The sequence below is a fragment of the Electrophorus electricus genome, chromosome 6, assembly GCF_041902795.1.
Source record: "Electrophorus electricus isolate QZ-2024a chromosome 6, ASM4190279v1, whole genome shotgun sequence".
Lineage (NCBI taxonomy): Eukaryota > Metazoa > Chordata > Actinopteri > Gymnotiformes > Gymnotidae > Electrophorus > Electrophorus electricus.
The window spans coordinates 25,810,299-25,824,079 of NC_137502.1; the positions used below are offsets into that span (position 1 = coordinate 25,810,299).

Here is a 13,781-nt window from a genome sequence, read left to right on the forward strand (position 1 = left end):
TTTTTGAAGAGAAAAGGAGGGGAAATTATTAACCAAAGCATACAAATAAGGACTTGTATGAGTGCGAAGGCAAGAACACTGAGTCTCTGCTGTGGAGGCCCAAACCATTTCATGACATTACTGCCTGGAAGTGTAGCCCTGAAGGCCATTAACACCACTATTGTTTTCCTCAAAACACAGGAGATGCAGAGGACGAAGGTGATCCCAAACGCTGTGTGGCGCAGCATACAGGACCACTCAGAGGGCCGACCAATGAAAGTAAGTGAACAGAGGAAACACAGAGTCAGAGAGAAGAGCAGCAGGAAACTCAGCTCTGAGTTCTGGACTTTGACTATTGGGGTATTTTTATATTTGAAGAATATAAGTGATATTGCCAGTGTCATAAGTGCACCAACAATAGAAACAACTGTTAAAAAAATTCCTATAGTTTCCTCATAAGACAGATATTCTGTTTCCTTCTTTATACATTCATCTCTGTGTGTATTTGGCCAGTAATCTTGATAGCATTTTTCACATTTATTAGAATCTGGTGTGGAGTAAGAAAGAAAACAATAAAAAAGGAAATTAGAAAGAGCCGATTACAGGACATATATTATGGTTAATTAATCTAGTTTGATACAAAAATTATATATCTTTTGAAACAAGGAGAATAACTTGTCAAACACATCTGGTTGTTTCTATACCTGTCTTGTTACTGATCTCTCCTTCAGCACATGGTATACAGTCAAAGCAGCAGAGAGGCTTTCCTTTCTGCACAGCCTTCCTGGTGCCTGTAGGGCAGCTCTCACTGCACACAGATATTGGGACCTATAATGAAGGAAAATATTTACTTGCCTGAATAAAGGTTTACTTAACTACTTTGTTCAATTTCAAATACCATCTTCATTTGAGGAGTTCTTTAATTAAGGGCAAGGTGCAAATCTTACCTTGTTAGTATTTTGTGCCCAAACAATGGAAGACAAGTTTAGTGTTAATCGACTATTAACAGGGAAAGTGGAGTCATAAAGTCCAACAGTAACAAACTCATGTTGCCTTTCTTTACTTGTTTGCCAGTTTATCACCTCATATGTCGCAGCAGGGTCACCATTTTTATCAAAATAAACGTCTTCACCATCTTTAGTTTTGAAATGCACCATTTTGAGCTGTTTTAGAAACTGAAGAAATACATGAAAGTGTATTTGTTGTTAGAAATAAAATCATTTAAAAAACACAAAGTAACACTGCATTGCCCATTAAATAACAGTTTTGGCAGGGATTTTGAAGCAGTGCTAAATGTGTTTTCCATATTTTTAAGTGCAGAATCATTAACTCACTGTGAGAGGATCAGGCTGCTTCTTTGTAGAGCATGTTTCTTTGCAGCCAAGAAGGTCATGTAGGGTATGGGCAATAGCATAAACCCCTTTATACACATTATTGAAATATGGCATCAAGGACATGTCAGTGAAGGTGTTGTCCATTTCAGACAATTCCTCTTCTCCTGTGCATAATGGTGAGTGCTCTGAATCATTCTTGACTTTATATTTACAATGAAATAATGTCTCCCAATATTTAGTAAAAATAGCACTGCCTGCAGATTTCACTTGATTTAAATCTAGAATGAAGTCCTTGAGACCTGTCACCTCTGCTTTTGGGACAGCTAGTCCTATGGCTCCTTGCAGAGTGTTGTGCTTGTCCAGCATGGCCAGAAGTGGATTTAAGATCCAGGCCTCAGTTCCTACCCACTGATATCCAGTGATGTTGTGCTCATAGAATACATCCAGCAAAATCTCCAAGTCTGAAGGATCGACAAATCCCACTATCACTTGAGAAGTGGAGCTTTTGATCTGCTCAATGATTCTCATAACTTTCTCTTGTGAGTAGGTTTTAAAAAATGGAAGGGAATATTCTAAGCATATGTCCCACTGTTGTGCAACTTGAGTAAATGCAGCCATTCCACTGTTTCCATAGTCATCATCTCTTCTTATTGCTCCCACCCAGGTCCAGCCAAAGTGCCTGACCATTTCTGCCAGTGCTCTGCTCTGGTGATAATCACTTGGAACAGTGCGTAGAATATGAGGGATATTTTTTTTTGTCACTAAGACACTCAAAGGTGGCAGATTGACTAATCTATAACACATTCAAGCAGGTGTATCAGGTATTATGATAAGTGTATAGCTATCATCATTGCATATGACATTAAAATTGGTGATAAAACAATTTCACATACATTTTTTATCTAACAATTAAAGTTGTTTAATAAATGTTTAATAGACATTAAAGTTATTTGTTTATAATTGTTTAAATTGTAAAGGTTTTAAATGTATTAAAAGGCATGTAAAGTGAGTATTCATAATTGCTTATGTACTTACTAAGGGAATGCTGAAAGGTCCAATATTCATCACAACAGCCATGGACACTGATGAGAATGACTCTCCTATTATGGCTTGTACCTGGGCTGGTTTTGTGCAGGGTTTATTTGAGACTGAGTTCTCATTTCCATTAACAAGTGCCATAGCCACCTGTACCCCCACTGCTTTAGACGTACAGGCATCATATATCTTATAGCCCAGTGAGACACCAGGCAGTAAAGAGGAATTGTTGTTGATCTCCTCTATTGCAAACATCAAGGACTGTGAAAACTGTATGGCTCTGACATCAAGACTAGATAATTAAAATAAAATCCAAGAACAGTATTTTAGGATAAAGACTTAAGGATCCTTCAGTACTGCCACTGTTTATATTTTAGAATATTACATGTTCACATTGTGTCTGAAATAATCACTGTCCTCTACCTCTTACCTTGTGCATTTTAGCGGAGGTGGTTTAACCAAATACGACAAGTCTGTGATCTCCCAACTGCTATGAAAAGAAAAAATCCCTCCAATTATGACATCACCATCCTTTGATATCTGAGGGCATACAGACTCTCCTAGCAGGGTACAGTCAGTCCCATTACATTTGGAAAAGATGATGATGGTCATTACCAAATGCAAGAGAGCAAATACAGGCTCCATCCACATATCCAGGTCAAAGTGTAGAGATAATGTTTAAGAATGTCTGGCAGATCTGATGTTTCTTCTGGTTGAACAGGAAGGATATGTGGTATTTATAGTGATAGGAAGGTAAATTCTCTATGATACTGTTTTACTGGTAGTCCCATGTCAAAGGAGGTGTGACTTTGAAATGTGAGCAGCGTAGCCTGGTTTATTTTTGGAGTACAATCTGCCTGTAAAATCTGTACCTGTGGATTGAAAATGAGATGTTCCTGCACTTGCTGTTCATATCGCCACTCCAGCTTTATATGCTACAATATGTATTTTTTCATTAATAAGCACAACAGCTAAACAGGAACATAATTAATTTTTTTATGTAATGTCATGAATTTCACGCAATAAGCTGCAGGCTTCAGAAATGTTTTAGCATTTCCTTTTTCTATAAAATCAAATAATTCACCTGCTAATCTTGCCTTAGAAACTGGATGAAAAATACAAGGGAAAAGTAAAGAAGCACAGACACAAAGTGTGTATGTGGATTGTGTAATACTGTGTTAATGTGTAACAAAAGAGTGTTGGTCTGGTTGGTCAGTGGTAGCCTAGCTAGCACATTGTTCTTATGTAGAATTTGTCCAATGACTTATATCAGGAACACCACCTTAAGTTTAGAGAAAATTGTTAATTGGCATTAAAGAATAATTAATGAGTATTAGCATGTACCCAGGGATCTAAAGCAAGTTAGGCATGATAAAGCATAGTAAATGAGAGATAGAGAGACATGGCTCATGTATATGAAATTAACTACACCAAGTTATAGGCATAAAAAAATAATGAAATTTACTTTTAAGTCTGTTTTTAAGTCTGCATTTGATTTTAAATTGTTTACCAAAAAAGGGCAAATGCTTTGGAATTTGGAATACTACAGCAGGGATTCCTGACAGTGAAGCTGAATTTAGATGCCTAGTACTTAACTATTCTAGCTTTCACACACACACACACACTCACACACACACACACACACACACACACGCACACACACACACACAAAAAAGTTATCTAAGTCCACTATAATAGCAATATTGTGAAAAACTGTTCATTTAGCTGTCAATCTCTTTAATTTTCTTATTCTTCTTCATCAAAGGGATCAAACCCATCAGGCTGTAAAGCTCTGTTTTCTTTGGCACTACTGTCCAAAATCGCTACAACTTCAGCAGCTATAAACATTTTTCACATTTTAGCTGGCTAGATGTTGATTGAACAAGGAAGGAAATGTTTCCAAAGATAAGAGTAAATCCTTAGTGATTTCATGATTGTTTATTGGTTAGTTTCACTCAGATTGACACACAAATTAATCAATCAAATGGTGAGAGGCAGATGACGTGTAAGTTAAACTATATCTAACCTCGATATGTAACCTCTCATAGGCTTACTATTCTTATTATCAACAAAATTGAAATGACAGATTCCATTTATATATATATATAAAGAAAAAAATACACTTGAATGCTGTGTCGTACATGCAGATGTTTATTAACACAATGGAAAACAAAACAGGAAACAGGACGAACGAGAACTGTGTTGAATGATTAACACACAAACAGCTAAACACAGTAATCACAGTTTTATACAAGAAGGCATTTAGAATATGGGGTCAAACACCGACAAAGACCAACAACTAAACATGGCTTTATATGCACATGGTGATGAAGTAAAATGAGGAACAGGTATGATACATGGGAGGGGTGTGGCCATACATACAAAAAAAATTTAATTAATTAAATATATATATATATATATATATATATATATATATATATATATATATATATATATATATATATATATATATATATATAAACAAATTACTATTTGTGGCCAGTCACACAGATACCTGCAGAATGTTTTCAACATCTAGTTATATATTGATTGACTAACAGTAAATGTGAGTAATGTTGTAATTATTGTAATGAACACGTGTGATGTTTCAGGTGCTGTCCGCCAGTGCTGTCAGCAGCTTTTACTGTATACTTAATTTTGTGTGTGTGTGTGTGTGTGTGTGTGTGTGTGTGTAAGTAAATCTTACTTATAGAACTAATGAATCAAGGAGCTACCGGTATTCAGTATGTTTTTGCCTTTTAATAATAGTACAACTAAATACTTTGTTACCCTTGATTTGGTTATAATTATATTGTAATTGTGTCATGGCACGGTCCTCCTAGACTCCTCTCTATGTTTATGTGACGTTTTGTGTGTTTGTGTGTGTGTGTGGGTGTGTGTGTGTGTGTGTGTCTTCATGGGCACCCCTCCCATGTTTCACACCTGTTCCTTGTTTTATGTTGTTAATGTGTGCATTTAAAGTCCAGTTTGTTCAGTAGTTTTTGTCGGTGTTGAACCCATGTAAGCTGTACTTAATGCTGTTATTTACCGTTTGTTGCGTTGTTGCGTGTTGCTCATGTTTAGTGTTTTTGTATGCCCACATTCATTCAAAACATTTATTCAGTAGCAGAATGAGGTAGTATGGTGCTCCTTTTGTACAGTGATAACTACAATGCAGCACACCACTCAGATTTATTATGCCAAATATTTTTGCTTGCTAACAATACATATGTATATTTTGATTGTTGTTGTTTCTGTTTGAATGAGACATGATAAAAAATGTTCTTGCTGTAACATGACTCTAAAATCTATCTTTTCATTAGTACCCATTTGTTTCTGAAATCTCATCTTTTCTCATTTATTTGCACCAAATTACAATTATGGCACAAGTGGAACTTTAAACATTAAAAATAACATCATAAGTAGAACAGGTACTGCTTTTGTTTTTTAGATTGTTCAATTTTTTTATTTATTTTGTGTTTAGAATACAATTTCTACAGTCATATAACGTAGCAGTCTATCATATCTACAAATGAGAGCATTTAGGTTGATGATAATACTAATACTACTACTACTGCTAATAATAATAATAATACAATTAAATTTATAATGCATTTTTCTTAAACCCAAACACTACAAACTGACAATAAGAAATATAAAATAAATAAATAATTAATTAAATAAAAATATCAAACATAAATAGAGGCCAATCAAAAAACATGTTAAGTTTTAAGTAACATTTTAAATCAATTCAGAGTAGGAGCATTTTAATAGTGTTAGGTAGAGCTTTCCATAATCGATGTGCTCTACAAGAAAAAGCTCTTTCACCCATGGATTTAAATTTTTAAGAAGGCTGCTGTAGATTGAGAGAAATAACAGAATTTAAAAAGCAAAGAGGGTGAAGAGTGCAAAGCAGCTCATGCAAGCTGTAACCATTACAACAGGTCACTGATCTGTTGATCACTGAGCTTTGTATAACAGTATTCCAACTACCTAGCTATAAATATCACATTATAGCTAAATGGTCTGTTAGGGTTACACACTGCTCCTTGTGTGTGCTCCTTGCTACTGGCATAATGCTACTGGCTTTTCACTGCTGGCAGTGCTTTGTCTATTTAGAAAGCTCAACAAACCCTGGTAATATTGATGGCTTTTTTTGCTCCTGTACCAGTACATGGGAGAAATGTATAAAATATTATAAAATATGGTGTTTGTATATATATATATATATATATATATATATATATATATATATATATATATATATATATATATATATATATAATTTATTTATTTTTGTGTTAAATTATTCTAAAATTATTCTTCAGATTTTCTTGAAAATTTAAAATATTTTGTTCTGATATATTATGTATCCAAGTCCAAGCTTACACAGGCTAGAATCATATATAATCTATATGTTGCCACATTTATGATAAATATGTAGTCTATTTGGTCACGTATTTGACACTATACAATGTTTATTACTCTAAGTTGTGTTTTATCTCATTTCTGCAAGGGATTTACTGATCATCAACTTCAGAGCTACCTTGCTGTTTAGTATCAACAGAATCCTCTTATTTGGTATTGATCTAGATTTTAGGTACTTGATTGTGGCATTATGCCTAATGTTTTCCTTTAATGTGTGTGTGTGTGTGTGTGTGTGTGTGTGTGTGTGTGTGTGTGTAATTAACATATTCAAAGAAATCCAACAAAGTTACAAATTAAATATTAAGATCAAAATGATCAGTATTATAAAATCTTTATGAAGATAATTTGATTTAAAATATGAATCAGATTAATGGTAAATATGTAGTCTACTAGCTCATGTAGTTGACATTTTACTCATAAGTTGCTTTTTAGTGTTTTTCTCTGGTTTCAGTATGATTATGTAACACTTTGGAATAAATATACAGAATAACAATCCAAAGCTTGAGGCTAAAATAGCAAATATCTCCACAGCTACAGTGAATTTTCCAGGAGAGCTGACATAAGATGGAATAAAGGTGATCCAAACTGCACAGAATATGAGCATGCTGAATGTGATGAATTTGGCTTCATTAAAGTTATCAGGCAGCTTCCGTGCTAGAAAAGCCAACAGAAAACATAAACTAGCTAGAAGCCCAATGTAACCCAGCACAGCCCAGAAACCTATGGATGAACCCAAATGGCATTCTATAATAATCTTGTCCTTGTACAGTTTTTGATTTTTGAAGGGAAAAGGGGGGGAAATGATTAACCAAAGCACACAAATAAGAACCTGTATAAATGTAAAGGCAAGAACACTGAGTCTCTGCTGCAGAGGCCCAAACCATTTCATGACATTACTGCCTGGAAGTGTAGCCCTGAAGGCCATTAACACTACAATTGTTTTCCCCAGAACACAGGAGATGCAGAGGACAAAGTTGATCCCAAACGCTGTGTGACGCAGCATACAGGACCACTCGGAGGGCCGACCAATGAAAGTAAGTGAACAGAGGAAACACAGAGTCAGAGAAAAAAGCAGCAGGAAGCTCAGCTCTGAGTTGTGGGCTTTGACTATTGGGGTATTTTTATATTTGAGGAATATGATTAAGATTATCAGTGTCATAAATGCACCAACAATAGAAACAACTGTTAGCAAAATACCCATAGTTTCCTCATACGACAGATATTCAATTTCCTTCTTTATACATACATTCCTGTGTGGATTTGACCAGTAGTCCTGATAGCATTGTTCACATTTATTAGAATCTGTTGTGAAGTAAGAAGAAAACAATTAAAATTGGAATTTAGATATACAGCTGAATATAGGACATATGTTTGAATTAATGTAGTTGTTACAAGAATCGTATCTCTTAAAAAAGGAGAATAACATTTCACTATAGGTTCAATAGGTTCTTGCTAACCTCTGCTGGAGGTTAGCATTAAAAGCCCATATGACTTTTAATAAAGCAGAAATTGGTTGATCTGAGCAAGCAAGAGTGTGAGAGTAAGTGTTATCTAATTTCCATATTATTATGTGTGATATCTACTTGTGCTAAAAAAACAAAACATGGTGTGTTGTTATAAATGCTAATGAATATGCATTTTTTTTTTTTATGTCAGTGAATTTTTGCCTTTTAACAAAAGGGCTACTGATGGGTACATACCTACTGTTACAGGGGTTATTTTATCATAAAGTAATCAAACTTTGTCCCACATTTGTGGTAATTTTGTGTTGTCTGGATTGCGTTCAATGCATTTCAATTCGTAAATCAAAACTAATTATGGCAATTAATAAGAACTACCAGAAGTTTTCCAAAGATGATGTTTCATTAAATTGTTTAACATACATGCTCCTTTACATAAAACATTTCAAACAGAATGTTTATTGACAATTACCCTACTAGTTTTCAATAGTTTTTTCTGTCTGTTTGTTAGGCTGTTAGTATTATATTATTATTATTATTGTATTATATTATTGTGCAATCTTATGGCCATATTTGTTAAATGCTAAGAGAATATAAATGAGCATGACACCTTTTAATTTCTTTTCAGATTTCAGTTCTGGCAGTGTGATACTAGACATTTGATACTGTTTTCGCCATTCCATGTTTCTGCACTCTGAATGCTACTAAAATAATTTGTAAATTTCTCCCAAAAGTAATACACTTTAAATATATCTCTTAAATCAGTGCATTTATTCCTTGTAGAGACCACACTCTTTTGGTGGGGCAATAATAACACTGCTTATGTTTCTGAGATATTTGTATATTAAATTCCTTTTTTGAAGTTTATCCGTTCTTATGAGGATCTAGATCGGAATATTTAAAGAATTTTGTGTCATTTAAAACTATCATTTTGAAATAGTTAAAGGGAAATTAAAGGGAAGATTCCCTTAAGATTGATAGCTGTTTCTTACCCTCTCCTGGTGGAATGCTAAAAAGGCATTTTCACATTTTGCTTTTACCCAAAGATGTATTTTTTAGGTCATTCTTACTATTAACACTCTTAGGCCTGACCAGTCAAAGAGTTTGCAACAAGTGATTCATTTTAATAATAAGGACTACAGTTAAGTATTCAGCTATTGTTTGGATAGAGTCCAAACTCTTTTGAGGATAAAGTTGCATTAGAGATGAACATTGCTTAACATTGTTTATAATAACTTGAGGAAAACTCTCTAAATGAAACTTGGTTGTAAATCAACCTAGCTCACCATTTTAGCTGATATTTTTCCATCTTAATATTAGGTAAATTAACCCATTATTATATAAACAGCAAAGATATTTTTTGTAGTATCTTCTCAATATAATGCAGCTGTTTCAATCTGTTTTACGTCCTTTACTTTAATGTTTCTGATGCTGATTGTTCTTCATAAGAGAAAAGTACAGAATGTTATATAGTTTTCCCAATAGTATTTTAATTTAAACTCAGATAGTTGTTTCAATGAAATTACATAACATTTTGAAAGCAGACTGCAGAATAACAAACCAAACTTTCTTTATGCATTTATTCCTCTGTGGGTTTGACCTATATCTCCAGATTCCTATGAATGCTTAAAATAAATGTTCCTAATTTTTAATAAGCTAAGACTAAGGATGCAAAGCTTGTATGGTTTATATAGGCAGTATTAATGTTAAATATGTATACATGTTAATAGTGAATATGTAACAAATGACTTTTTTCAGTGATTTTACACAACAAAAAAAAAATACAGATTTTAATTAATCCTTTGAAATTGTAATCACACCTTGTAAACCAGGATCTCTCTCTCTCTCTCTCTCTCTCTCTCTCGCTCTCTCTCTCTCTCTCTCTCTCTATGTGTGTGTGTGTGTGTGTATGTGTGTGTGTGTGTGTGTGTGTGTGTGTATGTGTATATATATGCATCAGCCATAAGGTTTATATGTCGCTTCCTTAATAGTTAATATGTAGACTATTGGCTTACATAATTGGCATTTTGCCCATAAGTTGCTTTTTATTGTTTTTCTCTGGTTTCAGTATTATTATGTAACACTTTGGAAGAAATATACAGAATAACAAAGCAAAACTAGAGGCCAAAATGGCAAATATCTCCACAGCTACAGTAAATTTTCCAGGAGAGCTGACATAAGCTGGAATAAAGGTGATCCAAACTGCACAGAATATGAGCATGCTGAATGTGATGAATTTGGCTTCATTAAAGTTATCAGGCAACTTCCGTGCTAGAAAAGCCAAAACAAAACACAGGAGAGCCAAGACTCCAATATAACCCAGGACAGCCCAGAAACCTATGGAAGAACCTAAATGACATTCTAGAATAATCTTTTCCTTGTAGCATTTTAGATTTTTAAATGGAAAAGGAGGGGATGTTGTTAGCCAAAGCATACATATAATGACCTGTATGAGAGTGAAGGTAATAACACTGAGTCTCTGCTGTACAGGCCCAAACCATTTCATGACATTACTGCCTGGAAGTGTAGCCCTGAAGGCCATTAACACCACTATTGTTTTCCCCAGAACACAGGAGATGCAGAGGACGAAGGTGATCCCAAACGCTGTGTGACGCAGCATACAGGACCACTCAGAGGGCTGACCAATGAAAGTAAGTGAACAGAGGAAACACAGAGTCAGCGAGAAGAGCAGCAGGAAGCTCAGCTCTGAGTTGTTGGCTTTGACTATTGGGGTATTTTTATATCTGTAGAATAAGACTAATATTGCCAGTGTCATAAATGCACCAATAATAGAAACAGCTGTTAGCAAAATTCCCATAGTTTCCACATAAGACAGATATTCAGTATCCTTCTTTATACATTCATCCCTCTGTAGATTTGACCAGGAGTCTTCATAGCATTGTTCACATTCAATAGAATCTATTGTGGAGTAAGACAGGAAATAAAAATAGAAATTACATACATGTGGAGTATAATTAGCTGAATACACTTCAAAAATGTTTATGAGAATATCTTCTAAAATGAATATCATATTGAACATGTTTAAAAAAACATTTAGCTGATTTCTGGGAATTTTTATACCTGTCATATTACTGATCTCTCCTTCTGCACATGGTATACAGTCAAAGCAGCACACAGGCTTTCCTTTCTGCACAGCCTTCCTGGTGCCTGGAGGGCAATTTTCACTGCACACAGATGTTGGCACCTATAATCAATGGAGTTATATTTAGTTGTCAGATTTGAACATGTGTACTTTCTTCAAATCTTCAAGTCCTTTATTTTAGGCCAAAGTGCAATGTTTCCTTTATTCTTACCTTATTAGAATTTTTAGCCCACAAAATAGAAGGCATGTTTAGTGATAATCGACTGTTAACAGGGAAAGTGGAGTCATAAAGTCCAATAGTGACAAATTCATGTTTTTGTTCTTTACTTGTTTGCCAGTTTATCACCTCATATCTTGCAGCAGGGTCACCATTTTTATCAAAATAAACTTCTTCACCCTCTTTAGTTTTGAAACGCACCATTTTGAGCTGTTCTAGAAACTGCAGAATCCAAAGGTTATTGCCAATAAATGTTGGTATAAGTTCTATAATTTAAAAACACGTCATTGTCAATGAATGTACATCATTTTGGCTGATTTTCTGAATTATGGCTAAATGTCTGTTCCAAATCTCTAAGTGCAAAAACATTTACTCACTGTGAGAGGATCAGGCTGCATATTTTTATGACATGTGTCTTTGCAGTCAAGATGGTCATGTAGGGCATGGGCAATGGCATAAACCCCTTTATACACATTACTGAAATATGGCATCAGGGACATGTCAGTAAAGGTGTTGTCCATTTCAGACAATTTCTCTTCACCGGTACATATTAGTGAGTCCTCTGAATCATTCCGCACTGTATATTTACAGTGAAATAATGTCTCCCAGTATTTATTAAAAATGGCACTACCTGCAGATTTCAGTGGAATTAAATTAAGAATGAAGTCCTTCAGACCTGTCACCTCTGTTTTCGGCATGGCCAGCCCTATGGCTCCTTGCAGAGTATTGTGCTTGTCCATTGTGGCCAGAACTGGGTCAAAGATCCAGGCCTCAGTTCCCACCCACTGGTATCCTGTGATGTTGTGCTCAAAAAGTGTGTCCAGTAACATTTCTAAGTCCCAGGCATCGACAAATCCCACAATCACTCGAGAAGTGGAACTTTTGATCTGTTCAATGATTCTCAGAACTTTCCTTTGTGAGTAAGTTCTAAAAAATGGAAGGGAATATTCTAAGCATATGCCCAACTGCTCTGCGACTTCAGTAAATGCAGCCATTCCACTGTTGCCATAGTCATCATCTCGTCTTATTGCACCAACCCAGGTCCAGCCAAAGTGCCTGACCATTTCTGCTATTGCTCTGCTCTGGTGGTAATCACTGGGTATAGTGCGCAGAAATGAGGGATATTTCCTTTTGTCACTAAGGCACTCACAGGTGGCACAGTGACTGATCTAAAAGACATTTACACAGCTATTTCAGGCATTATGTTTAGTGAGTTTTAATTAATTAAGTTTATATGCATCACCATAATGACATATGACAATAAAATTGGTGATAATTTTTTTTTTACTTTCATGTTTTTAATAACAATTAAAATGGACTTTTAATAGACAAAGGTAGATGTTCTTAATTGCTTAAATACTTACTAAGGGAATGCTGAAAGGTCCAATGCTCATTGCAACAGCCATGGACACTGATGAGTACGTCTCTCCTATTATGGCTTGTACCTGGGCTGGTTTTTTACAGACCTCATTTGAGAATGATTTCTCATTTCCGTTAACGAGTGCCATAGCCACCTGAACCCCCACTGCTGTGGAACTACATGTGTCGTAGATCTTATAGCCCAGTGAGACACCAGGCAGTAAAGAGGAACTGTTGTTAATCTCCTCTATTGCAAACATCAAGGACTGTGAGAACTGTATGGCTCTGAAATCAAAACTTGTCAATAACAGAAAAATACAATTACATTATTTTATCATAAAACTTTAAAGCTGTGTTGTTCTGTGTCATATAATATTTTTGGTATAATATATGCTCACACAGTTTCTACAATACTTACCTCATACAGTTCAGTGGAGGTGGTGTGACCAAATAGGACAAGTCTTTGATCTCCCAACTACTATGAAAGGGAAAAATTCCTCCAATTATAATATCACCATCCATTGATAGTTGTGGGTATACAGACTCTCCTCGCAGGATACAGGCAGTCTCGTTAGATTTGGAAAAATTTATGATAGCCATTACCAGATGTAAGAGAGCAAAGACAGGCTCCATCCACATACTGACTGGAGCTAATGGCTAAGAATGTCTGGCAAGTCTAATGCTTCAGTTGGTTGAACAGGAAGGATATGTGGTATTTATTTACATAGAAAGGCAAATTCTCAGTGGTACAGATTTACTGGTAGGCCGAAGTCAAAGGAGGTGTGACTTTGAAATGTGAGAAGAGTGGCCTAGATTATCTGTGGATTAAAATCTGCCAGTCAGATTTGTACCTGTAGATTGAAACT

At 35.1% G+C, this 13,781-nt stretch overlaps 1 protein-coding gene across 1 annotated transcript; it reads right to left on the bottom strand.

Moving 5' to 3' along the window:
• Positions 1-9,718: 9,718 nt before the first annotated feature.
• On the bottom strand, positions 9,719-13,579 carry LOC118241160 (extracellular calcium-sensing receptor-like). Its single transcript, XM_035525120.2, has 6 exons — positions 13,334-13,579; positions 12,921-13,212; positions 11,934-12,725; positions 11,551-11,778; positions 11,318-11,441; positions 9,719-11,155 (listed from the first exon to the last, which is right to left on the bottom strand). The coding sequence occupies exons 1-6, from the start codon at positions 13,552-13,554 to the stop codon at positions 10,248-10,250; spliced, it is 2,565 nt and encodes an 854-aa protein (XP_035381013.2). The 5' UTR covers positions 13,555-13,579; the 3' UTR covers positions 9,719-10,247.
• Positions 13,580-13,781: the final 202 nt, after the last annotated feature.